The sequence below is a fragment of the Terrapene carolina genome, unplaced genomic scaffold, assembly GCF_002925995.2.
Source record: "Terrapene carolina triunguis isolate 2854851 unplaced genomic scaffold, T_m_triunguis-2.0 Scaffold96, whole genome shotgun sequence".
NCBI classification, from domain to species: domain Eukaryota; kingdom Metazoa; phylum Chordata; order Testudines; family Emydidae; genus Terrapene; species Terrapene triunguis.
Window position 1 is genome coordinate 4140892 of NW_020664447.1, and position 25108 is coordinate 4165999.

Sequence of the window (25108 nt, forward strand, 5' to 3'; positions counted from 1 at the left end):
TGAGCTGGTGTCACATCACTTTACAAACATGAAGTCATTAAATCTCACATCCATCTACTCGGTAGATAATAATACAATATGCTGTGTATTACAGTAGCACCTCAAAGCCCCAAAGAAGATCAGGGCCCCATTGTGCTAGGCACTATATAAACAGTGGGAGGGAGTTCCTACCCCTAAGAGCTCACAGCCTAGACTAGACAGATAAGGGGTCAGAGGAGACACAGATAGGTGAAGTGATTTATTTTTATTTGTATTGCAGTAGCACCTAGAGACCCCAGCCTCATTGTGCTAGGCAGTGTACAAAAACGTATCAGAGATATTCACTGCCCCACAAAGCTTCCAGTCCGAAGGTCACTCAGAAGGTCAATGGCAGAGCCTGGAACATAACCCTGATTTCCTGAGTTCCAGTCAAGGGAACGATACTGGACGATACTGCCTCTCCCATTTTCAGGTGAGTAGAGAGAGATTTCTTAACCTGGAATAATATCTAGGAATCTTCCTGATTGTTGATCCCTGCTCTGACCTCTAGATCTGTCTCCTCTTCCATAGCTTTAATGAATTGTTGCAAGGGCATTTCATTGCTCCTCTGCTGGAGTTTTTTACATTTATCCACTACACATATGAAATCCAGTACTTAATTTGTGCCAGGGCTGAGCCCCGGCACCTCTAGGCTTGGCAGTTCATAGCCCTGGCACCTCTGGGTTTGCTGCATGAATTATGAATGTAAAAAAATTCTATTTCCCATCTGTTTCATCAGAGTTGTATTTCATAGTCTTTGAACCAGATGATTGTCCTAAGGAAATTATTTAATTATTTAAAACAACTGGATGACTAGCAGAATTACCTCTGACCTTACAATCCTATTATCCAAAAGCTTGGAAAATAGTCATGCTGTCTTCCTCCTCCTGAGGAACTCAGGCATGAAGTCACTGGGGCATGCTGGTGCTCCAATGTTTTGAAAATCAGGCCACTTACTCAGGAACCTGAATGTGGATTTAGGAGCTGAACTTGAAGATCCTATTTTTGAAACTCTTGGCCTTAAAGCTTTGTTTTCACTCAGAAAAGAGCAAAGACAACTTGGTCATGACCAGGTCCAATATGGGCTGTAGCAGCAACAAAGCTTTTAAGCCTTCAAAAACAATGGTGTAGATTTCAAGACTTCAACTAGAATGGAGAGAGATACATGTGCATGTGTACACTAGAGACCTGCCCCACGCTTAAAGGGATAGTAATGCAAATAGTGATTAGTAGACTAATGTTCCTTTTCTGTGTCATGGTAAAAATAGCTTTTTGCTTCCATAAACCCAGTAGTGTACACATGACTGCTGGGCCTAAAGGCAAAGCCACATCTGGTTTAGATTATCAGATGCTAATGCCTTTTTCCTCCGTACTTTGCTGCACTCACGTTGCAGTTGCTCTCATTATGGTACGTGGAGAGCCTTTTTATTGAATATCAATAAAATAGGACTATAAATAATATAGCACCTTTCAACCCAAGGGATGTCAAAGTTCTTTGCAAACCATGGGCTAAATCTTCCCCATCACTCTCATGTGAGTAGGCCCTAACTAGAAAACTTTGCTGAAATGCAGCTAGCTGTAGGGTGAAACTGTCAGTTATTTAAGAGTGCAGAGCAACAATTTAGGACAAGAAGTAAAGAAAACATTATCCCAGTGAAAGTGCGGAGGCATATAGGCTTGCAGGATGTCATTCCCCAGGGCCAGATTCTGCCACCCCTCCTCGGAGTAGTATCTTACTATGTCAGTAAGTAAATCCATATTCAGTGATTTTCAACAAGATAACTCATGAACTAAGCTCACTGACAGTATGGGTGATGGAATCTGGCTCACAGACTGGAATTTGGCCAGGAAAAAAGGGGTTTACGACCAAAATAAGAGTTCCAGGTTTCAAGTACGAAAAATAATTGGTTAACAAAAGGATAGAGCTGCATTTCCAAAAATGCTGCATTTTTCCACATTCAGGTAACTATATTTTGGAAAGTGTTTTTACCCCTTTTTAATAATAAAATAATAATACTTCACTTTTATAATACTTTACATGAGTAGATCTGAGTGTTTTAAAAGGTCAGTATTCTCATTTTACAATTGAGGAAACTGAGGCACAGAGGGGGGCACTGACTTGCTGACGTTCACCCAGCGGGCCTGTGGCAAAACTGGAGTCTCAGTCGTGGGCTATATCCACTAGGCCAATACACAAGAAACTTGGGGGAAAAAATTGTCCTGTGTATTTTGAGGAAGAGAGCGGCAATTAGGGCAGAGATTCTTTGGGGAGGTGTGAAAATGAACAGAAAATGAAACATCCCTGAAAATTAACAGAAGCTGAGCCCCCCATCCATGAGAAGGTTACACTTTATTTAAAATGTGCAGACTGAGATGGTGTATACATTTGCTCCTTTCTGAAAAATGATATATAGTCATACTTTCGATTTCCAACTAACAAAGTTAAAGGATTTTTTTCTAATTTCCATGAATTAACTAAAAGAGTTTACATTTAATTTTCCTGTAGATTAGTATTTCTCATCTCAGTGTAATCCCCTGTAGGTTAATTTAAACTCTTTCCCCAGTAGACTGGTAGAGATGTGTGCCTTGTACAGTTCATAAAATGTGTCAGTTTCACAGAAATATTTGTGTCACCAATAATGTGATTGTTGTTAGCCTCAGCTGTGATTATTTTTCTTCCCTGGAGCAGTTCAGATAGTCCTCAAAACTGGATCTCTCTGGCAATTGCCTTGGAAGTATGGCCCAGTTCCAGGTTATTCTTCTCTGTCACTGCAGAATCACTGTACAGAACAGATTGTAGATGGCGAATGTATTTTATTGCAGCTCGAAGTGTTTCTACTTTGCTGAGCCGTTTCTCTAAGTATTCCTCAGGCAGGTGACGTCGGAGTTTGGCGTATCCTTCGTTGACACACTTAACCCTCTGCCTTTCCCTTTCATTCCTCTTTCTGATGAAAGCTGGTCCATAAGAATAGTCACCTCTGCCATAATTCGCCTGGGCCACTTGGTAAGGAAAGTTGCAAGGATCAGTATAGAAGTTCTCTGTGATCAACTCCTCAGATGTAAAAGGAAGTAGTGGCAAATCCTCAGAGCAAGTGAACTGGGTAGGTGTCTCAGGGTACACATGAAACGTGACAAAAGGGTCCCCACCGAAAGGCCTAGTCAGTTGTACATGTTGTGAGTCGTAGATGGACAACTTGTCCATGAAGTTACAGTAGCTTTTACTATCCATTGAGTTTTGTGTTTAACCTGGAAATGTATATTTGCATATTAATTGAATGATTCATACACTACAACTACTTAAATGGGTTAGGTTCTATTACTGGCATAGACAGTAAACTATTTGGGGCAGGAATTGTCTTTTTGTTCTGTGTTTGTACAGCGCCTAACACAGTGGGGTCCTGGTCCATGACTAGGGCTCATGGGTGCTACAATAATACAAATTATAAATAATAATTTTCCAGAAGGAGGGATTTTAATGCATTTATGATATTATCGAATGGTGTGGGAGGTTGCCACATGGTGTGTAATGATGTCCTATTTGAATAGCATCCTTCACATACACACGAAAGTGCATAATCACCAGCATATGCTATAGAAATTTACTAAGCACTGGCTAAAGATAAAGTAATCCCTTCAGCCTCCTAAAGGAAACCACAATTAAGCTAATTTACTTGGAATTTGTAACACCAGATCCTCTTCATTTCCAAACATATGTCCAGCTCAGTCTGAAATTGACAAAATACACTTATAGCTGGCATTATATAAAATAAAACTGGCTGAATTCTTGTTCCTTCCTCCTGTGCCTCTAGTGACCTCAATCTCCTTCAATTCCCTCTTCAACCCTCACCACTTTCAGTTAGCATTCTGCCACTCAGAGAGACACAGGCACTGCCATACACCCATCACGCATTGGCAAAGTAAACAGCCTCTCCATCCCATTATTCCCCCAAAAAAACATTACCACTCAAGTGCCTGTAACCTTCACTGAATCAAACAAAACATTCATCAAGAGTTTTAAACTCTCCCCTTATTTTGTCTTTTCACCTACATGTTTGATGTTTTCACTCACTGTATTATGTTGCAATTAGATTGAAAACTCCTTTGTGCAGGGACCTCAATCTTATTTTTATGTCTGTAAAGTAACACACTGGTTCCACATGTCTCCTCTGAAGGGGATTCCTTATGGATTCCTGTACCCAGGCCTGTTTTGCAGAGTCGGCATCATCTCTCTCCCCCCCCGCCGCAATTGATACGGGATTATTTGAGGATCATCTTAATAGCCAGTATTAAACAATGCTAAAGAAAGTTATTCAGATTACATTCCAGCTGTAAAAATGTTTATTTGTTAGTTTTATTCGGGAGAGGGGTTTCTACCGTAAGTGAACGAACTTCCCTTTGGAGTATTGCTTAGAGCCGCACTCCCTTCAATTCACAATGGCCCATTAGAGGACCACATACTCTCTCTACATCTGCCTGACAGCAGATATGACAGAATTAATTGTTCAGGATTTGTATTTAACCATTCAAATCACACTTGGAAGTTTGAGAGAGACAGTAAAATCGTCTCTCTAATACGAAGTTATATTGTACTTCTACGGATTGTCAAGGCACTATAAGAGTAGTTTAACCTCAGCCCTCCAGTAGTTTTTCTAACAAAGCTACCCTTTAAAAAAAATTAGCTGCAAATTCATAAGACCACTATTTGTTTTCAGTGACTGTATGCAATCCTTGCCTGTATAGAGACCAGCCTGATTTCCTTTTGCTACCTTCCACCCCCACGTCATCAAGGTGTCACCATCTAAAGTAGTCAGGTTCCATCATGCCCTCTAAGGGAAAAGAGGCAGGAGAACTAAAAAGCATTACTGGAAATGCCCTACTTCCATCACTCATTAAAAAAAAATTGCCAAGCACTAGGTGTTCAGTGTTTACACAGAGGGATGTCTGCTACCTGACAGAGGGAATGCCACCATTGAGTCAACTCCTTCACAATGAATTGGGGCTATTTTAGCAGATATTCTAATACTTTCATACCCTCCATACTCAAAAGGGAGGGAATTGTGTGACCAAAGTTTGGGCCTATCTTCAGATCCCAAGTGCACATTATTCCCATGTGTAAAGTCATGTTCAATCAAAATATTTGGGTATCCCATCACAACTACTGTTTTAATTCAGTTTTGATTTTACTAAAACTTTCACTGACTTAAGAATCCATATTCGCCAAAAGCTCTCCAAAAGAGAAAATCAAATATGTTCTAGAACAGATGCTTTCATAGGCTAGCTTCTAGCAGAAACATGCACTGAACACACAAATTCATGTTCAGTGACAGAAGACAAATTAACTTGCTATACATGAGGGAAAATCTGAGGTGAACATATAGCTATTATAGATAAATTCAAAATAGCAAATGGTGATTGTTCCTTTTGTTAATATTAGAAGAAAATGAATTATTTTCTTTGATTATATTCTACTGACATATGAATGTTAAATATTACCCTAAGATAAAATCTACATGTGCACTGTATAGCAAAAAAATAAAAAAAATCAGAAATTCATAGCATTGGCTGGATGGCACTAACACTTTTGCTGCACAACAGGATTACACAAAACACTATCTGCCATCCTAACGTCCAAGACAAATACAAAATCAAAGAGCATGAAAATTGTTTCATTGCTATAGAGACTCACCTGTTTTGAGACAGAGAAAATTCTCAAGTAATCCAAGGAAACAGAATTTTCAGGCTGCTCAAAATGTCTGTAAAATATCAGAATTTTGCATTGAAAATTAAAAGTTTTAAAGTTAATATTTTTGATTCTTACCTGCCAGTGTAACTTATTTTATCAAACAATGGGTCATTCTAAATACACATTACAAATAGACTATTTGAAGTACTCATTAAATAGCTGACTGAAGTTATTTACATCAGTTTTGATTGATATTTATTCAAGCCATAATGCTATATATTTTCAAATACATATTGCTTTCTTTGACAATCTCTTACCTGAACTATGCAGTTCCAATGCTGTTTTGTTGAGTCAAAGACTGGTGTAATTTATAGTCAATTGACAATATGCAAAGTAGCTTACACTTAGATCTGCTCTTTTCTGGTTTAGCTTTTTCCACCCACACTGTAGCTATAATGGCAACAAATATTAGAATTATGGGATAGAACGTTTCAATGTATTAGATACAATTGAGCTATCTTAGAAAGTAATCAGCAACATATTTTATTTATAGCCCTTGGATCCATATGCTATAGCAATTTGCTATAATGAATGCCCTTTTCATTTAATTGAATTTTACACCCAAATATTTAACAGAATAAAAACTAGTTAGCACTTCAGTTAGATTTTCATTGTTAAATACAGAAATCTCAATATATTTGAACAAGAGGCTATATGACGTTGGTATCTGCAACTAGATTGATTTTATGGTAGTGTCACAAGATAGGTCTTGCTTTGAGTAATCTTTAAATTGCCGCTTTGGTGTGCTAATCCCAAAAATCTCAACATTGGACCAGATTCTCAACCCTTCTCCACTCCTTTCCATTACTTGAGGAATAGAAACTGCCTGGATATCCTCTCAGGAGGATTCCCAGTAGCCATACAGATGGTGTGTGTGTGTGTTGCACGCTCACTGGCTATCCCTAATTTGTCCCTAACAGTTCCTAGACTAGGGTCAGGGTGGAGCTGAGGCGAGAACCAGGGAACCCTAGGGTCAGGGTAGAGCTGAGGCGAGAACCAGGGAACCCTAACACAGAATTTTAGCATCTTTACCAGCAAGTGCAACTCTAAGTGGGCAACTACTACCTATTAATTGTGCTAAATGAGTTTATATAACTTATACCAAGTATTATAGACAAGTTCTAACTACAATTCAGTATGTGTAAATTAACTCATTTTGAAAGCCTCAATTCTAGTCTAGTATTAGGAAGCTAGCCTTTTTTTAAATTTGGGACTCATTTACTAATCAGACCTGCTATAGATCATAATACTGCACAGTCTTATCTTGAACACTTGAAATACACAGTAAAATTAGTGACAGCTAATCCACTACTCAGAGACAAGTGCATACACACTCTTCTTTCCTGGTAAGGCCCATTCAAGCCTTAAGAGAATCGATTCTGCTTGAAGCGGTCTTTGCATCTGAACAAAGATTAGTCTTTGGGATTCAAAATATCCTCACGCCTTCGCAGTAGGGACCTCTGTTTATCTCCCTAAAAATTCACTTCACCTGCTGATGTCTTGTGAGAGAAGGCAGGCAGGCAAGCAAGCAAGCAAGGAGCGGTGCTTCTGCCACTGCTGCTATCTGAAGTGGTAGGCAATAGGCACCCTTGCAACAAGGAACTGCAACTGTTTCTCCTCTATAGATGTCAAGTGCATCATTGTCACCAGTTTGGATACTGTGTGTGTGTCGGGGGGGGGGGGGGGAGAGGAACAGTAGTTTCTGAACTTTGATTACTTGTACTGTCAGCCCACTGGTGTTAACCTTTCATTGGTTAGTGGCTACATGTTGCTGGGATTTGGGCGGGGGGGGGGAGGTTGGTTTTTTTTAATACTCATTATGATTCTGCTAGTATTGAAGAGTTTCTGCTTTTGTGAAGTTAGTCCTCGTGAAAGGTACTGAAATAACAGAAGACTGCAGTGCTCTATTTATCTGTGAAGGGTAAGGGCAGTGGAAGTGTCCTTATATGGCCCTGCTAGTGTCTCAAATGCTAATATGGATGGACTAGCTCTAGCTGCAACAGCCAATTTAAGTTTCTGTACCCATTTAGTCCTCCACCTTGCTGTTTAAAATGCCAAGAAGAGTGCCAGGCAGTAATAACTGGTGATTTTATGTGAACTCTCACTAGAAATTGGACTGATGCTAGCTCATTTTACACAGCACAGAACCCTCAGATGGGTGATAACTTGCAGCCACTACTGCCTGGACCTGGATTTGAATCAGAGGTTAGAAGCACTCTGTATATTAGCAGTTTTCTGAGCCATTCTTTCCGTCACCCAAGCATTGAACATTTACAAACAATGCACATCATTTGTAATCTTAGGCACATTTGGCAAAATTATTTTAAATATGAAATTTACATGCAGTGTGATGAGGGAGAGAAATGATGAAATACAGATACTGCAAATAGGTTTTTCAAAAATCATGATCATCTTTAATTGTTCCATTCCAAAGAGGATATATGAAAGTTAGTTATCCAGTAGCTGTATACCTCAGAGGGATGAGTACAGCATCACAGTTAAAAAATACACCTAACTCCCAAGATGACAGAAGATGCTGGAGAGTATATGCCTTATACCATCAACCCAGACAAATACAGAGTTTATTTTTTAAATATATACTTTATCATACACTAACTCCTGAGACTTTATCCATGAAGAGACAGGGAAGAGATCTGTAGGTAGCACATACAATATACTAAGTGATCAAAGCAAAACAGTAAAGCGCTGTCTTAATGTGCACTGCATTAGTTTATCTACATCACAGTACCTTAAGTGTGCAGCTTATCATCAACAGTCATTGTCCATTTAAGTTTTGCCTTAAGTTTGCAACGGTCAGCTGCTATACAAACATCTTCAAAGTAACAGTGCAAGAAACCAAATGATGAGCACAACTGGCCAATGTCAGATAGGAAAACTACACTGCAAGATTTAGATTTCCAGTACACAGCATTAAACAGTGAGGAGAAAAACTGAATATATTTACAAAGGTTCACTGAGTAAAGTGATTAGTGTGTTGTAACTGATCTTTTGTTACAGAGTATGCTCTCTGGTACTTTTTAAACCGTATAAGTTACATTTAAAAACATCTTAGTCATAATAAATAAGGTACCACAGTTACATCCAAAGATACCTTAGAGTAAGTTGTTTTTTTTAGTTTTATTAGTAAATGGCATTTAAAAAAATGTAAAGAATTATCAGCTTTTGGCTAATTAACTTTGTTGTTTATTTTTGATAGTTTCCACTCCAGAACATTCTTACAAAGTTAACACTTTTTTGCTGCCAGTAACAAACCATTCAAAAGTGGTAGAATCAGGAAGACATAAGTCAGCTCTTTCCTTTAGTCCCTTTTACTTTCTTCTGGTCATCATTGAATTAGACATCAATTAACTGAGCACAACATGACGGTCAAAGACAGATTTGCGCTGCTTTTGGACCTGTAGCTTCCAACGTTGCTGGGCATACTCCACTTTGTTCAACACATTGGCACGACTCCGGGAACGAGCCAGCACATCGTGGGCATTTGCAAAAGGTTGGTGATCCTGCAATTGCAGAAAGTAGTATTTATATTTCAGCAATTTCACTGCGTAAACTACTGTTAATTACAATATTCTTCTGGATAAAATAAGTTACGCAAGCTTGCCAGGCAGCTGTGTGTGCAAAACAAGCTTTAACTGGATATAGACTGTATATTTCAACATTTTATAGAAAATAATTTCTGTGGATTTCCTATATAAAACAATTTAGTGTTATGTTCTGCAGTACCTTTCATATGGTCAGTGTCTCAAAGTAATAAGTAATGGTCATATGGAATCTGATCCTACACCAGTGAAGTCAATGGGAATTTAGCCACTGAATTCAATGGGAGCAGACCCATGCTGACTTTGTAGGCAAGAGCACCACCACCACCACATACTCAAAAGTAACATGCACACAGCTTTACATACATTAGCACCTGTTTGAACATGAAGCCCGAAATTGTTGACCAAGGCACTTGGACACTCCCATTTGTTTTCATGCTGGTGCTTCAATTTAAAATTGAACTGAGGAGCCCGCGTCTTTGCTTAGCCAGCACACTACCAGATTTTAACCTGTTACCGTAAAGTAATTTTGAATAGTCGCACAAAGATGCCCTATAATACCAAAACACTGATGTTTACTGTCACTAAACCAAACCCACTGCTACATGTAAATACAGCTGTTTAAGTGACAAAGAGCTGAACAACTGAGTGTTTGTTTAGCATTTACGCTGTCCCTTTTCTAACAGTATCTGCAAAGCTGGATTTATTTACTGGAAAAAAATCCCAAGTCATAAACAAAGACATTTGGAACAGAACCTTTTATTTGGCTCCCAAAATGTTTTGGACAAAGAAAATTATGTTTTAAAAACTACATTGGAAAAGGTCATGTATATGATGCGTTTCAGATGAAAAAACACCATTATAAACTATGCACTGTGCTAACACAGCAAAGGAGACTCAATTTTGAAGCTTGTGTATTTCTATACCTTGCCTTGTTTTATTGCAAAAAAGTTTTCAGAAGTGATTATTTTATTTGTGACATGATATTGAGTACAGCAACTCAGTGATCAGCAATACACCTCACCCTTAAATGGATTATTATTATTTATATTGAGGTAGCACCTCATAGACCAAGATGCCATTGTGCTAGGCACTGTACAAAACACAGAACAAAAAGACATTCCCTTCCCCAAAGAGTTTAAGTATTAGACAAGAGACAATAGGCGGATACAGATGGGCCAATGGGGGAGCACAAGGAAAATTAGAAAATACTGGTTAGATATGATAGAGGGTCTCAGCACAGCAGCTGGCTAACTTAAGTTTTGTGTAAACATAGCAAAGGAGAGTTTTATGGAGGAATTCAAAGGACGATAGTGGAGATGGCTTTGTAGACGTTCCCCAGGAGCACCTCCCATCAATGGGGGGCAGCACGGGAGAAAGCACAAAGGTGCTTGTTTGAAAGTTTAGCAAGATGGAGATGAAGACTGGCTGACTGAAGGCAGGAGCAGACACTCGATAGAGGTGAGATGATAGGTATAGTGGAGGACAGGCTGCAAAGGGCCTTGAAAGGTAAGCCAAGTAGTTTATGTTTGATGTGACAGAGAAGGGGGAGTCAGTGGAGGGATGAAAAGAGAGGAGCAACGTGGTCAAAGCCAGGAACGAGGAAAATTATCTTTGCAGCTTTCTGAATGGACATAAGCAGGACCATTTGTCAAGCCAAAGAAGAGGACATTGCAGTAGTCAAGACGGGAGATGAAAGCTTGGACAAGGGTTTTAGCTATGTGGATGGAGAATTAAGCCAGATTTTAGAGATGTTAATCAGGAAGAAGCAGCAAGATTCTGACATAAATCTAGATTGGGACCTAGTTGAAGATGACACCCAGGTTACAGGTCTTAATGAGAGCTTAGTGAGAGAGGTGTTGTCTACAGTAATTATGGTGCAGAAAACGTCTTATTGCCTGTGGCCAATTTTGCATTTATAAAACTCCTGAAATATGATTCTGCTTCAGAGTGCTAGTTGCAAAGGCACTCAGTGGTGCCTTAACTCTTACCACTGACTTTAATGGGAGCAGAGGTAGATTTATGCTGAGCACTTCTGAAAATCCCTCCCCTTAAAGAAAATATTCTTTTCTACCCCAGACTTGCCATGACATCTGCATAGATGGACTCCTTGGTCCATCCAAAACTCTGCTGACTTAAATGGAGTCTGACCACATAAAAGGCCATGCAGAATCAGGGCTTTAGATTCTAGCTCTGCATTACATTATAACAGTCAAACTGCAGTAAACAAATACTAAACAGCTTTAGTAGTTAACCTAGGTAGTCAGGCATATTTCAAACCCCACATACACAGTTGTGAAAGTTTCATTCTTTCATAAATCATGACATAAGTTACCAGACAGTTTTATACTACAATTAGGTATGCCACAAGGCTCATGCAAAGGATTTTTTCATATTAAATGTTGCTTCAAAAAGAAAGGGAAAATACAGGGACAGATGATGTATAAATGTGTTGGTCTGAAGCGTGTTTTTACTGCCTTGAGTTAAAATTTACACTGCTACATCACACATAAATAATGACCATCCCAAACTCCCAGCAAGACATTCTTGTGCACAGAATGTCAAACTAGATGATCACAATGGTCCCTTCTGGTCTTGGAATCTGTAAGAGGGCTGGTGCTGATCCTCTTATGATTTAGAGAAAATAGTTTAAAGATTTTAATATGACTTGTGAAGTATTTGATTGTTTTCATGATTAAGTATCAGGTGAATGTAAGTGTTTAATGTTGGATATTGTAGTTATATTTCCAGAAGGGAGATATTTATAATTGTTTACATCTTTTAAGAATAAGATTACTTTTCATCAAGGTGGCTGATGGCCACTGGTAGTAGGCTAAGATGACAGAATTCTAAGTGATCTACTTCTCGGTTTACACAGGATGACAATAATTCTTTCCATATTAAAAAGTGTTCAAGTCACCATACTAAATATGATGGAAGCAACTTTTTAAACACACTATGCAAATAAAAATACAGAGCATGAATGGAAACCAAGTCTGATCCATTAGGGTTTGACTACTATCCAAGTTTGGATTTAAAGCTATTAAAGTGACAGCCACACAATACTATTGGGTTTTTAAATAGACTTTGTAAATAAAGATATCATCATTTTGTTTCACTGTAAACAAAATTGCTATGAGTTCCAAAATTGTGCGACACCTTTTAGTGTTGCTGCATTGTTAACTTACTATTTACTTTGAAGCAATAATGACAATATTCTTAAGGCATAACAAGCACTTTTAATCTCTTTATTCTGTTCCCTAGTTTATTTTAAAAAAACACCACCACCCTACTAAACTGGACATTAAGTGGTCACAGCTGCTGGCAAACTTAGTTAAAGCAAACTGAAATCCACCTGTTTATGTTTTTTTTCCTCCTTTAAGGTCTACTAAAGTTACACTATGCTCAAAATGAGCTTTAACTCTACTGCTAATGTTGCTTGGTTATACAATATGGTAAATACACCAGTGTATTTTCTAGACTTGATAAATTGTTTTGTATATTTAGCAGTTACTTGTAAGCATGGATTAGGAACCGTACATACTTAATACTTAGACTGCAAACATAAGTTCTTGATTTTTCAAATTGCTTCAGCAAACTTCCCCTGAGAGAGTTTGGCTCATACTTTTGTGAAGTGCTTCACTATCAATGTAATAAGTCAGTCAAGGTAACAGGTGACTATAATGGCTTCACAGCAACATCACCCTAGACTAGCATATCTATATTACTTTGTTCAGACATCTCTACATAGCAAACAACAGACCATCAGCTTTGTAAAGCTGATTAGTTGTAATGCATTATCATCTCTCTATTTTAATAGATATTCTGTAAGTCTCTCTACAACATAAAAAATGACCCGCGCCAGCAATAGCTGTCTGTAACATAGTCCTCCCTTACCCCACTCAACTGGTACCAACTGTTTATTTGCTAATGTAGCAAGGACAAAATCCCCCATTATTTTCAGCACCATGTTTCAGGTCTTAAATACCCTTCCCGTTATGGTGCTGAAGACAATTTTGTCTTGTCTACATTAACAATAAACAAACTGGGCCAAACATGGGCCATCATACGGCTTACCAATGGTCCATTTCCATAGTGCAAGTAGACCTCTTGAAACAGTTTGTTCTGGATCTTAGGGAACCTATTCTCATCACGTGCAGGAAACTAAATTATAAGAATAAGACTTAACTGAAATAAAATGTCCCCTCATGACAATATTTCACTGCTGGAACTTTTTTTTTTTTTTTTTTTTTTTTAATAGTGTCAACCAACATAAGTTGAAGTAGCAAAGGAGGACTACACCCCTTCATATATCTATTATTTAGATTTTCCCCTTACCATTGCGCTAGTCCACCTAAAATATAGCAACCCTTATCAGGTGGAATGCAGCATTTAACCCTGTAAGGAAAATTTTACTTCCTATTCTTTCCCTCCCTTGACTGCTCTGAGAAAGGGGGACTACTCGATAATCTAGGTTTGGGGGAGAAAAGGGTAATCCCTAGCTCCTGAACTTGCTATCCACCTGTTTATGGGGTGGACATATTGGAAGTGAAGAAATGGTCTTGGAGAGACCACACAACTTTCTGCAACAGTGAAGATTACCACCAGTCCCTCGAAAAGGAGGGCTATTTTGCCATTGAAAAACCTTCATAAGGAAGCGTTCAATTGCATTCATTCAAGTGAACTTACCCCAATGTCTTCATCACTTTGAATTAGCTGTGAATGTCCAAAGAGACGTCTCTTCAGTATAGGTTCTACCAATGTAAGGTACACCATGTACAGCAGCAGGAGGCCCAAGATGGATAAATAGATTATGATTGTAACCTGCATGCAGTAAGCACAATTTTCACTATTGCTGAGAACTTACTCCACATAATACTCTCAAGAACAGGGCAGACAGCCAAAGCAAAGGAACAACAAGACACACAAAATGCCTGTAAATCAGTCAGTAGGTCTGCTTTATGCCTATTAACCTTGACAATGTCTCTAAATTAAACAAACAACCTCAAGAAATTAAGCCACAGACACACAGATCCAAATAATATTAATGTGTTTGGAGTGAATGACAAAGAAAAAGGAAGTTCACAGATTAAGACAAAATTTCCTCTTAATTTCCTCTTAGTCTTTCTTGAGATCTCAAGCTCCTTCTCTGCAAAAGACTGGGGAGAAAAATCCCATCTCAAAATAAGACTAACATTCCGTTTCGGTTGTGGGCTGGTGATTCAGGGGTTCCCTTTGCAGTCAAGCTTGTTTGTCTCCATTCAATTATCTTAGGTTTGGACAAGAAACCCACAGTTTCTTATTATTAACTGGATAATGTCAATGCATAACAATATTCAAAATCTATGCTTCAAAATTCACTTTAAAACTTTCTCCATAAGCTGATCTCCCAAGATGGCCAAAAAAGGTACAGGAGAGGTAGAGCAACGAAGGGACGAAGAAGGCAGATAAGAGACCTGGTTGGAGGATGTCCCAAAGGTTGGTTGCCTGCCCAAACTTGAGCTCATTTTTATTAAATTCACCCATTAAAGCTAACATGGCTGATTTGTTTTTTGTGGGCACAGCATCACTTTGAGCTGAGAATAGTTAGCCAACTGTGTCTGTCAAGGTAGCAAAATATGCATCTTCGTAACAAGGGACTGTGGGGAGGTGGGGGAAAGGGTGAGAAAGATACTAAACCCATAAACTGATAAAAATACCCAGAATTCTTAGAAAAACAAGAATCCCCCTTAGCAAATGTCAGGGATGGAAAATTTTGAGACTAAGGTATTTAATAGAGTCCCTTTAAGCCTGATGATTCAGCCTTAACTATTAGTGCTACTGCTATTCTGAGTTTAAGTGAGATTATGTAATTTAATTATTATAATGCCTCTAGAGCACTCAGAATGCTTTGTTTTTAAGGATACATTTATAAAAGGTAGTGCATTTATTAGCTGGCTGAAATGTTTAATATACAGCAGTGGAATGACATGTTTACTTTAATTGTGACAGAGCTTCTCTCTTCGTATTTGCATTCACAACGTAAGCAGTATGCCTCCACATCAGGTCCAGGGACGGTCATAGGCTCAACCACATGAAGACAATCACTGGAGAAAGAAAAATAGCTTAGAGTCAGTTTGGTTGATTTTACTCCACTACTTAGGCAGTTCCCTCTGCTCTGAATGCATGCCGATTCCACAGCAAGGGGCAAGAGAAACTGATCTTTGATTAAGAGTTAGAAATTACTACCTAGAAAAGTTCAAGCTTTAACTTTTTCAGATTTTAACTTTTCATTTTGAATTTACTTAAATGAGACAAATTACATAGCGACTTAGCTGCTCAAGCTTAGTTAGCCAGCTAGAAAGTTCTTATTAAAACTAATATAGATGGTCTATTCCAGGGGTGCCCAATCTACTGCCCACTAGAGCATTTCATAAGGCCCAGAGCCTGCTTCAATACAATATACTAATGTTCGATTCATTAGCATTTTGTTGTCATGTTTACATTATTTTAGTTTACACAAGTGTGTAAATAGACACGACTGTACATAGAAACAACCTATCTAAATATATATATGAACTTAAAATATAATTCAATACAGGTGACTTTCAATCTTATTAAAATATGCAGAATCTATTTGACCCACACAAGGTTGTGCTTAGATTTATGTGGCCTGTGTAACAAGGTTGGGCACTGGTCTATTCAAACATTGAGAAATAGACATTAAGATGCCACCATTAGTAGTGCAACAGACCTCACTTCCCCCACAGGTTAGCGTTTCCATTAGTTTTCTCCACATCTCAAAAACAAGAATGGAGCACAGGACATTTGCTTCACTGATTTTTGGCCTTAAACAATACACAAGTTCAAGAGCAGGGTATTCAACACTCAATAGACTCAAGGAAGGAAATTATAAGGGTTGAATTTACTTTTTCTTTTTTTTAAAATGACAAAAGCAATCTCAGAACTTAAAGGACGGACAAGGTGTACTTTGACAGACATCATGGCAAGGTAGGAGTGACTACAGCTACTGTCCATTTCTCCCTTCCTCATGTTCATCAAATAGTTTTTTTATTTCCTTACCCATCTATGTCATCTATTCAGATTTAAGCCCATTTTGAGCAGAGACCATATCTTCTTACTGATCTGTAAAGCACCCAACACATTTTTGGCACTATTTAGAAAAGTTTAGAACAAGTAGATGTTGTCTGAAGAAAAACAGAGTTTAGTCTCTCTTTGATATGTGAACAGAACTCCCACTTTTGCCAATGTGAGTTACACACATGTATCAGAGAAAGAATAAAGTTACCTTTTTATTTAAACTGACATAAAGGTGAACATTTAGGAACACGTTCAGTAGAAAGAAAAGTGAAGCGTCAACCCCACGCATTATTTGGTTAAAAACTAAACAAAACATAAGGCAAGATCTTTGCGGTGACCAAACTTTTGGCATATAATGCAGTCATTATAAATTACAGCATTGGACGCCAACTGTCCCAAGACAACTGCTCTGCCAATGCATTGTGTAATTCCAGGCCTTTCATTTAGTCACCGTTTGCTTGCTCACAGTGCTCATCCCAGACTCTCTTTTGGTGCATAACACTTATTTGGTGCTGGAACCAACTTCTGCCTTTGTGCCCATAACTCATAGCAATAGGACAAGTCAATAGCAGGTTATCAAACCTTAAAATATCTGCTTACAAGGACAGCTCAGTTAAGATTTAGCACAGTGCTGGGCCAGATTAATGCTAGAGATCTATGTGACCAATCCCCGGGCAGCAGGGGGAACACGCAGCTCCTGGCTGCTGGGGCTGAAGTCATGGAGGTTGCTGGAAGTCACGGATTCTGTGACTTCCACGGCCTCCGTGAAAAAATCGTAGCCTTACTCATTAGGCCAGAAGAGTGTTAAGTGTCTCACCTCCATCTCCCCACTAAATGCCAACCCATGGCTATCCCACTTTGGTCAGTCTCTTGGGCACTAAAACCCATTCAAACATACTTCCTTCAAAAGGGTTAACATTTTACTGATATCTGAGAGCACAATGTATTCAATTATTAGAATAAAACATCCCTTATGCCGGGCCTAGTGCATTAGTCATCAGGGCTGAACGGTCTACAGTAGTTGTGGGCCTGACCCCATAAAGCAGTGAGCACTTTTGGTGAGGTCAAGATATCCTCAACTCATACTGACATCAGCACTTTGTAGGATCATGTCCAAAGTCTGAACCTGGAAAAATAGTGTGAATAAAAGCCCTGATAAGACTCCCTAATGGTAAGTTCATTATCATCACATTACAGACACCACACTGGATATAAAATCTAATTTAATGTCTGGATAATCCAATTGTAAGCGGCCACTATATGGTGAATAACTTATACAGGCACATTAAAAATTGATCTGGTTCTTTAGTACGATGTAACTAACTGAGCTAAATATCAAGTGAATGCAGTATATCACTGTCCTATTCAGCAATAAAACTAACTCATGCAGATGGAGAAGAGGCCAGCTGTACAGCACTAAGTTCCCAGCTTTATTACACATGAATGCACTCTCCAGCCATCATACTCCTCTGAAAAAGTAAATCAGGAATTTGAAATAGCATCAAGACATTTCAAAAGAAGTCCACAAATCCATAAACTGTTCTCAAATGGTCTCAAGCATGATTACAAGATGACATTTAAAAGCTGGAGAGTAGGTTATCCAAGACCCATTATATACCAGTTTTTCTCCACATACAATTTATTGTTCAAGTCTTCAAAACTGATTTTTCCTTCAATTAATGACAATACTAAGGAACCTTAGGTTCAACTCTGCTCCAGTTGAATTCAGGGAAAATATCTACCTAATGAAATAGGAGCAGCAGGCCTTCTGCTAGATCCTAGATTAAGCAAGCCACTGAGAAAGTAATTTTTAGTTACAGAGAAGTGAAATAATGGGCAGCAGTGCTTGTAGCAAACGGTTTCGTAAGTGTGCTGCAACTGAGGTAATCTCAATCTGTTTCATCACTGCACCATGACATTATTTCTACTGTGACAAATTTAATAATTTGGAATAAAATAATGGCCTTGACTAGACAAAGCACTTTATACTCAAATAATGTTCATGACATTAATTTAAGCTTTGAATCTACAAAATGTAGGTTCTACCAAACCTTTTTTGTTCGTCCGATGAGAGTGAGTGATTTAATAAATTAAACTCCAATCCTGCAGACACATACATGAATAACTCTACTCCTATGATAGGTTCCATTGATTTCAATGGAATTTCTCAGACGTTAAAGCATTTGCAGGATTGAGCTATTAATTTGTGGCTTCTCATCATGCTCAGAGGTCTCTAGGTCTCTTAAAAATAGATAAGAGGTAAGGTCAATATGTCACTAATGAATACTTTGCACTTCTACAGGATAGTCCATCCACGGATTACAAAGCACTTTACAGAAATGAATTAGGCCTCAAAAAACTTTTGGTTTTTACTTTTCCTCCACTGCTCACATGAGAAGGTTCAGGCATGTAGAGCCCAGGTGACTCAACAAACTCAGAATAGAACAGAAATCAGATCTCCCAACTCCCAGTCCTATGACCATACTTGTTCTCCACATTCTAAAAACAATTCCAAGAAGCCAAATCAAATTATGTCCCTTCTTTCCCCCACCCCACCCCCCCCAAAAAAAAACCAACAGGGAAGGAAGAATGAGTTCAAGGCGAACACTCTGAAGAGGGAGAGCATCAACTACTAATATATGGGATAAAATTTCTCCCCATGCCACAACAAAAGAAATAACTATCCCCTATATAATCATTAATGAAGGATGACCCACTGAACTGCAATATAACCCTAATGAGAATACACCTTCTACTTTCTGAACTCCATAAACTCACCAGTCTTTCTGTGAAACATTTTTGTTGTAAATATTGCCAGGATGATCTTTGTAAGGAGGACATATGCATTTACATCGGACATCCTCAGAATTCTGTAAAGAAAACACATGCTTAGAACAAATTATCAACCATCAAAAAGTCTTCTACAAAAACATATAGTTGATGCAATACATATTATATACTACACTACACACATATGTCCATTGAAACCTGTCTTAATCACCAATTTTTCTTAAATGTAAGAACTATTAGCAGTTTTGGGGACAGAAGCCAATTTCTAGAAAATGGACCGATTCCAAAAGCAATTGTATTACACCTCTACCCCGATATAACACGAATTTGGATATAACGCGGCAAAGCAGTGCTCCGGGGGGGCGGGGCTGCGCACTCCGGCAGATCAAGTGCTCTGGGGGGGGCGGGGCTGCGCACTCCGGCGGATCAAAGCAAGTTCGATATAACACGGTTTCACCTATAATGCGGTAAGATTTGTTGGCTAACGAGGACAGCATTATATTGGGGTAGAGGTGTACTTTGGACTGCAAGAGTAGCTTGCCTTCCCTATTTTGCTTTGGAAGAACAGACTATCTGAATTTGTAAAATATACTTTATTTTCTACAATAGGATTTCAAGGATTACTTAAATAGGTGTACCTGAATTAATCAATTTGTGATGGTAGCTGTATAATGAAGATACAGATGTGTAACTAGAGAACAGTTTAAGAAGAATGAAGGAGGAAATATTCATCTTGAATGAAGACTGGTAGGGAGAGACCCTTGTGAACAAATCTTTCTTCAGTGACTATTATTCTTACTTGAAAGAGAAAGGCTTGTAAGGGAAATTGTTAGAAGGCTCACCAGAACGCACAGTGTCCTTGTTTTAGGTGGATGAAGGAGACAATAGCAGAGAGGTCAAAGTGGAAGGTGGAAAAGGGGAATCCCAGAAGACATCCTGGTCCCCAAATAAAGAAAGGGGAAACTGGAAAATGAGGACAGGACGCTTGGAGAAACAAACAAAAGGGGAGAAAATAGTAATAAAACCCAAGGAAGCACAAGAGTAAAATTACAGAAAGAAGATAAAATTAACAGCTTACTATGGCATGGAGAAGTTGTAACTGAGGTTTTCATATTTTAGGTTATTATTGGACTGGAAGCAAAAAGCCTCCAATAACTTACTTCCCATTTGCAAATATACATAGGAAGGAAAAATCCCTTCCCTTTCCTCAAGTCCATACATATAACAGATTTCTGAATGGGTCAAAGATGGTCAGCATGTATTTATAAATGATGGCATGCTTAAACACAAATCAGATGAATTTATTTGGGAAAGGGACAGGAAGCCAGCAAAAGCAAAAACGGGCAGCCTGCTTGAAAGCTGACTTGAATTTCAACAAAGTATTGCAGAAGAGACTACTAGCTAAAAAAGAATTGACAATAAACATGTACACTGAATAAAATCCTGGTTTGGTCAATGAGCTCAGAGTAATGGTACATGAATGTAGCTTGATTGATTAGGAAGGCATAAAGGATGTTAGAGCCAATCTTGTTCACACTGCACACCAGCCACCTGCAGAAGACAACAAGTAATGTCACGTATTTACATCTTGTTACATGACAGTTGGAGGGCTAACTAATACTAAAAAGGAGATATAAGATATCTGGATAAAATGGGAGCGCTTAGCTGGCAATTAGCTCATGAAGAGTATTCACAACTAGATAAAAAGGGCAAATAAATTGATGATGTTGTAAATGTTCACCTACTACAAGATACTAGTCAACAGTGGAGCACCTAAAGAAACATAAATCAGATAAAAGAAAATCAAGACAATCTAGATCAATGAAACAGCACAAGCTGTTGGAGCCCTAAAGAGGGCTAGAGAACTTACACTTGGAATATTGCATAAAACTGGTTCACCAAGATACAAACAAATACTGAAATAAGATGTACATGTGACAGTCCCTATATATACCTTTATACAACTGGGCCTCAATAAGTATTCTGACTATACACACAATACAGAAGCCTTGTCTCAAGAAAGGGGCTCTTTGATGGGTGTCAACCACTTGTCCTCTTATTTTTAACAGATTCACTTTGACAGTGCCTCAATACAGAATGTCAGAGTCAAGTAATTTACTAAATACAATATTTACTTGCAAGATTAACACAAGCTTAAATTTTACAACTGGTAGACTAATATCTACATTTTGTTCTTGTTTATTATTCATGTCTAACTCTGATTTTTCTTGTCAGTAAACCAGACTATAAAGAGCTTCATTTAAAAAGCTAAAACCATCCATCATTTTACCAACATTGTACACAGACAGCAAATGAAGAAGTAGCTTGTCTACCAGCTGAAAGCCCACAAGATTAGTTTCTTGGTTGAATAAGCTAAAGTCGCCTCCTAAATCCAATATGGTGTGCACAACAAATTCCTCATGTCCTAGTTCAGGCTTAGCCAAGACCCTTCAACCAGGAAAACAAATATAAGCATTTACTCTGGTAATGAGACCCATGTATCTGTTTGTCTAAGCATGTACATGTTCAGTTACAGACAAGAGAACATGGATTACTGGAATCCCTCTCTTACATCAATTAGCAGGTGGTGGTCCTCTAGCAAAGAAAGCTTCTCTTCACACTGACCCAGCCTTCTGTCTCTTGAGCAAGTTATGTTGGTTTAATAAAAATTAAGATTCAAATTTACCCTAGTTTATGAGTGCATTGCCTACATAACCATACAAAAACACAGTTCAGATGATGCGGGACCTGAGGGATACTGATAGGTTAGGTAAACTAAGGCAGACTTCTGAGGGATAATCAAGGAGATGGGTGCCAAAAACTTCAATGAGAAATTGAGTAGTTCAATAATAAGAGGGCACAAATAAAGAGCTGGACTTTAAGGGCGATTGAGGAAAATCCACACAAAATGCAATCATCAAGAATCTTGAGGGGGGTAGTGGGAAAAGGGGATTCATTTGGTTTCTTATATCAAAACTTATTAACGATGAAGTGAATCATGCCTATTCATGGCTGCCTTAAAACATTCACTCCAATAAACCCCAACTGTCCATAAACTCAACCCCATGCAGATATTTTTACATACTTGAAGATGTCACCTTTCAAAATAACATCCTAACTAAAGATTTTGGTCCCAGTCCCCTCAATTACTTCGTATGACAAGCGAAGGCCTTGATTTTCAAAAAATAGGAGCCTAAAGTTAGTCTGCTAAGTAAGTGGGCCGATCTTCAACAACGCTGAGGGCCCATTAACTCCTGAAAATCAAACCAGGTATTTCGGCCCCTGCTTTCGAAAGCCCGAGCCCAGTTCTTCAAGGCAGGGCTCACCTCTTCGCCCTAAGCCCCGCGCCCGTCTCCAGCCCTCTGAAGCAGCAAGAGCCTAAACTAGACAACAACCCCGAGCCTTTATTCCCCGGGCTCCCGCTGGCACCAGGCTGAGAGTGTCACCCCCGTCACCACCTCGTACCGTCCGCGTCTCCCCCGCGGCCCCCAGACCCCCCGGGGCCGGGATCTGCTGGGGCGGGGGAGTCTATTGAGGAGGGTCAGCAGGGTAAGGGGGCAGGGCTCTGGCGGGGCGGGGCCACTTGGATGCCAGCAATGGGGGCGAGGCTGGCTCCGGCTCCGCGGGGATCCCGGCCGGGCTGGGGAGCCCCCGCTCCGCTCACCTTGACCCCCGTCACCTGCCCCACGAGCGCGGCCAGGGCCAGCACCGAGCCGAGCAGCGAGCAGAGCCGCGCACGCGCCGCCATGTCGGGCTCCGGGCCCGGCTCCTTACGGCCGCTAGAGCAGCCCCCGAGGCCCAGCTCGGAGCTTCGCTACCTTCACTTCCTACTTCCGCTAAGGCCTGGCGTCTCGTGACACCGAGTCCGTTGGCTAATGCGCCCCCGGGGAGCTGCGGCGCCGTCCGCGGGTTCCGGAGGGGGGGGGCTCGGTGCACTCACCAAAACGTTCCGGGCGGAACAAAGTGAGGGGGAGTGTTGGCGAGCCCCCCTGCGGCCTTCCCGGGTCACCCGCCACAGGGGAGGGACCCTGGCAGGCAGGGCCGGTTTTAGGAAGTGCGGGGCCCAATTCGAACATTTTTGGTGGGGCCCCAGCAGGGATGACTTAAAAAAAAAAATAAAACCACGGGAAAAAAAAAAGCCTTTCATTTCTTAGCAATTGGTTCCCTATAAGAAGTTTTGATTTAAGGGATGTGCCACAGTATATATTTATTGTACCCATAGGGTTACCATACGTCCGTATTTTCCCGGGAGGAATTTTTAAATTTTTAAATTTTAAAAATTCCTCCCGGACGGCGATTTAAGAACCTAAAAGCCTGACATGTCCGGGAAAATACGGATGTATGTTAACCCTACCTAAAGTTCTTCTTTAAAAAGATGGGCCTGAACTAGAAATGAGCTCCGTTTCACATGTGTGGGTCCCCACCACTCCCTGGGTGTGTGTGTGTGCACAAGTGTGGGTCCCAGCTGCTCCCTGCCCCCCTCATTGAAGCAGGTGTGCAGGGTTACTGCCCTGGGAACTGCAGGGCACCACTGGACATGGGGCTGGCTGGAGGCAGGGCAGGGGCTGACTGGAGGTAGGGTCTGGCTGCAGGCAGGGCAGGGGGTGCAGAGCTGGTGCGGGCAGGGGGTGTGTGGGGCTGGCTGGCTTCGGGCAGGTCTGCAGGGGTGTGTGGCAGGGGTTGGCTGGAGACAGAGCAGGGGGTGCGGCAGGGGCTGGCTGTGGGCAGGGGTGCGGGGCTGGCTGCGGGCAGGGGGTGCGGGGCTGGCTGGAGACGGGCTGGTGCGGACAGGGCAGGGGGTGCAGGGCTGGCTGGAGACAGGGCAGGGGGTGCGGGGCTGGCTGGAGACAGGGGCTGGCTGCGGGCAGGGCAGGGGGTGCAGGGCTGGTGCGAGCCTGTACGGTAAGTGCCCCCTCCTCCTCCCCCACCGGGGTAGCAGCAGCAGCCCGGGACTCGGGGGCTATTTAAAGGGCCCAGGGCTCCCCTGCTTCCACCGACCCGGTCCTTTAAATAGCCTCAGGAGCCCTGGGGAAGCAGCGGGGCTCCAGCGGCTATTTAAAGGGCCGGGGCGGTAGAAGCAACGGGAGCCCTGGACTTTTAAAATAGCCCCCAGAGTCCCGCATCCCTACCCCAGGGCTCCAGCAGTGGGGCTCTGGTGGCAATTTAAAGGGCCTGGGGCTCCAGCCTCTGCTGGGAGCCCCAGGACCTTTAAATTGCCCCCTGGGGAAGCCGGGCCACCCGGGTACAGCATACCGGCTCTTCCCGGTACGCCGTACTGGGGCTTGGGCGCGGGGCCCTCTTAGGGGCGGGGCCCAATTCAGGGGAATTGGTTGAATTGGCCTAATGCCGGCCCTGCTGGCAGGGCAGCGACAGATCCTGCCTGTCAGAGGCCCCCTGCATCCCAATCAGCCAGACTCACCCTGACCCCTGAAGGGCCTAGGCCATCCCCCACCAGAGCGAGCACAGCTTCCACTAGATATTTCCTTCTTCACTTCCTGTCCTAAACACTTGTATAGTATTGGCATAGACTGTTAAATAGGTGCCATATTCTCCCCTAGAGTTGATGCCAATGACATGGTGATGAAAGTGATCCTTGGTATACAGAGTTTTTTTGTTTTAAAGCAATGTATCATACCCTTCATTTTAAAACAGTACTTATAGACTACCAGCGTGCCGGGCATTGCAGGGGCTCGGGTTGTAAGGTTGCTCTGCAGTCTATAAAGTTGACAACTTTCTAATCACACAAAACCCTAACACCCTTGTCCTGCCCCCTTCCCTGAGGCCCGCCCCGCTCACTCCATCCCTCTCCCTCTGTTGCTCACTCTCCTCCCCCTCCCCACACTCACTTTCACCAGACTGGGGCAGGGGATTGAAGTGCGGGAGAGGGTGAGGGCTGCAGCTAGGGCTGCAGGCTCCG

At 40.9% G+C, this 25108-nt stretch overlaps 2 protein-coding genes across 3 annotated transcripts; both read right to left on the reverse strand.

Moving 5' to 3' along the window:
* Window positions 1-2391: 2391 nt before the first annotated feature.
* ASCL3 (achaete-scute family bHLH transcription factor 3) lies at window positions 2392-4166 on the reverse strand. The gene has a single exon (XM_029911525.1). It carries the CDS (start codon window positions 3245-3247, stop codon window positions 2720-2722), a length of 528 nt encoding a protein of 175 aa, XP_029767385.1. The 5' UTR covers window positions 3248-4166; the 3' UTR covers window positions 2392-2719.
* A 3527-nt stretch (window positions 4167-7693) lies between these two features.
* Window positions 7694-23039, reverse strand: TMEM9B (TMEM9 domain family member B). 2 transcript variants are annotated; one of them, XM_024195932.3, is made up of 5 exons: window positions 20034-20048; window positions 19180-19271; window positions 15299-15407; window positions 14011-14145; window positions 7694-9282 (listed from the first exon to the last, which is right to left on the reverse strand). In XM_024195932.3, the coding sequence occupies exons 3-5, from the start codon at window positions 15380-15382 to the stop codon at window positions 9127-9129; spliced, it is 375 nt and encodes a 124-aa protein (XP_024051700.1). In that variant the 5' UTR covers window positions 15383-15407; window positions 19180-19271; window positions 20034-20048; the 3' UTR covers window positions 7694-9126. The 2 variants fall into 2 exon arrangements, with proteins under 2 accessions (XP_024051700.1, XP_026507313.1); XM_026651528.1 differs by lacking the exon at window positions 20034-20048 and adding an exon at window positions 22856-23039 and having other exon boundaries at window positions 7696-9282.
* Between the last annotated feature and the right edge of the window lie 2069 nt (window positions 23040-25108).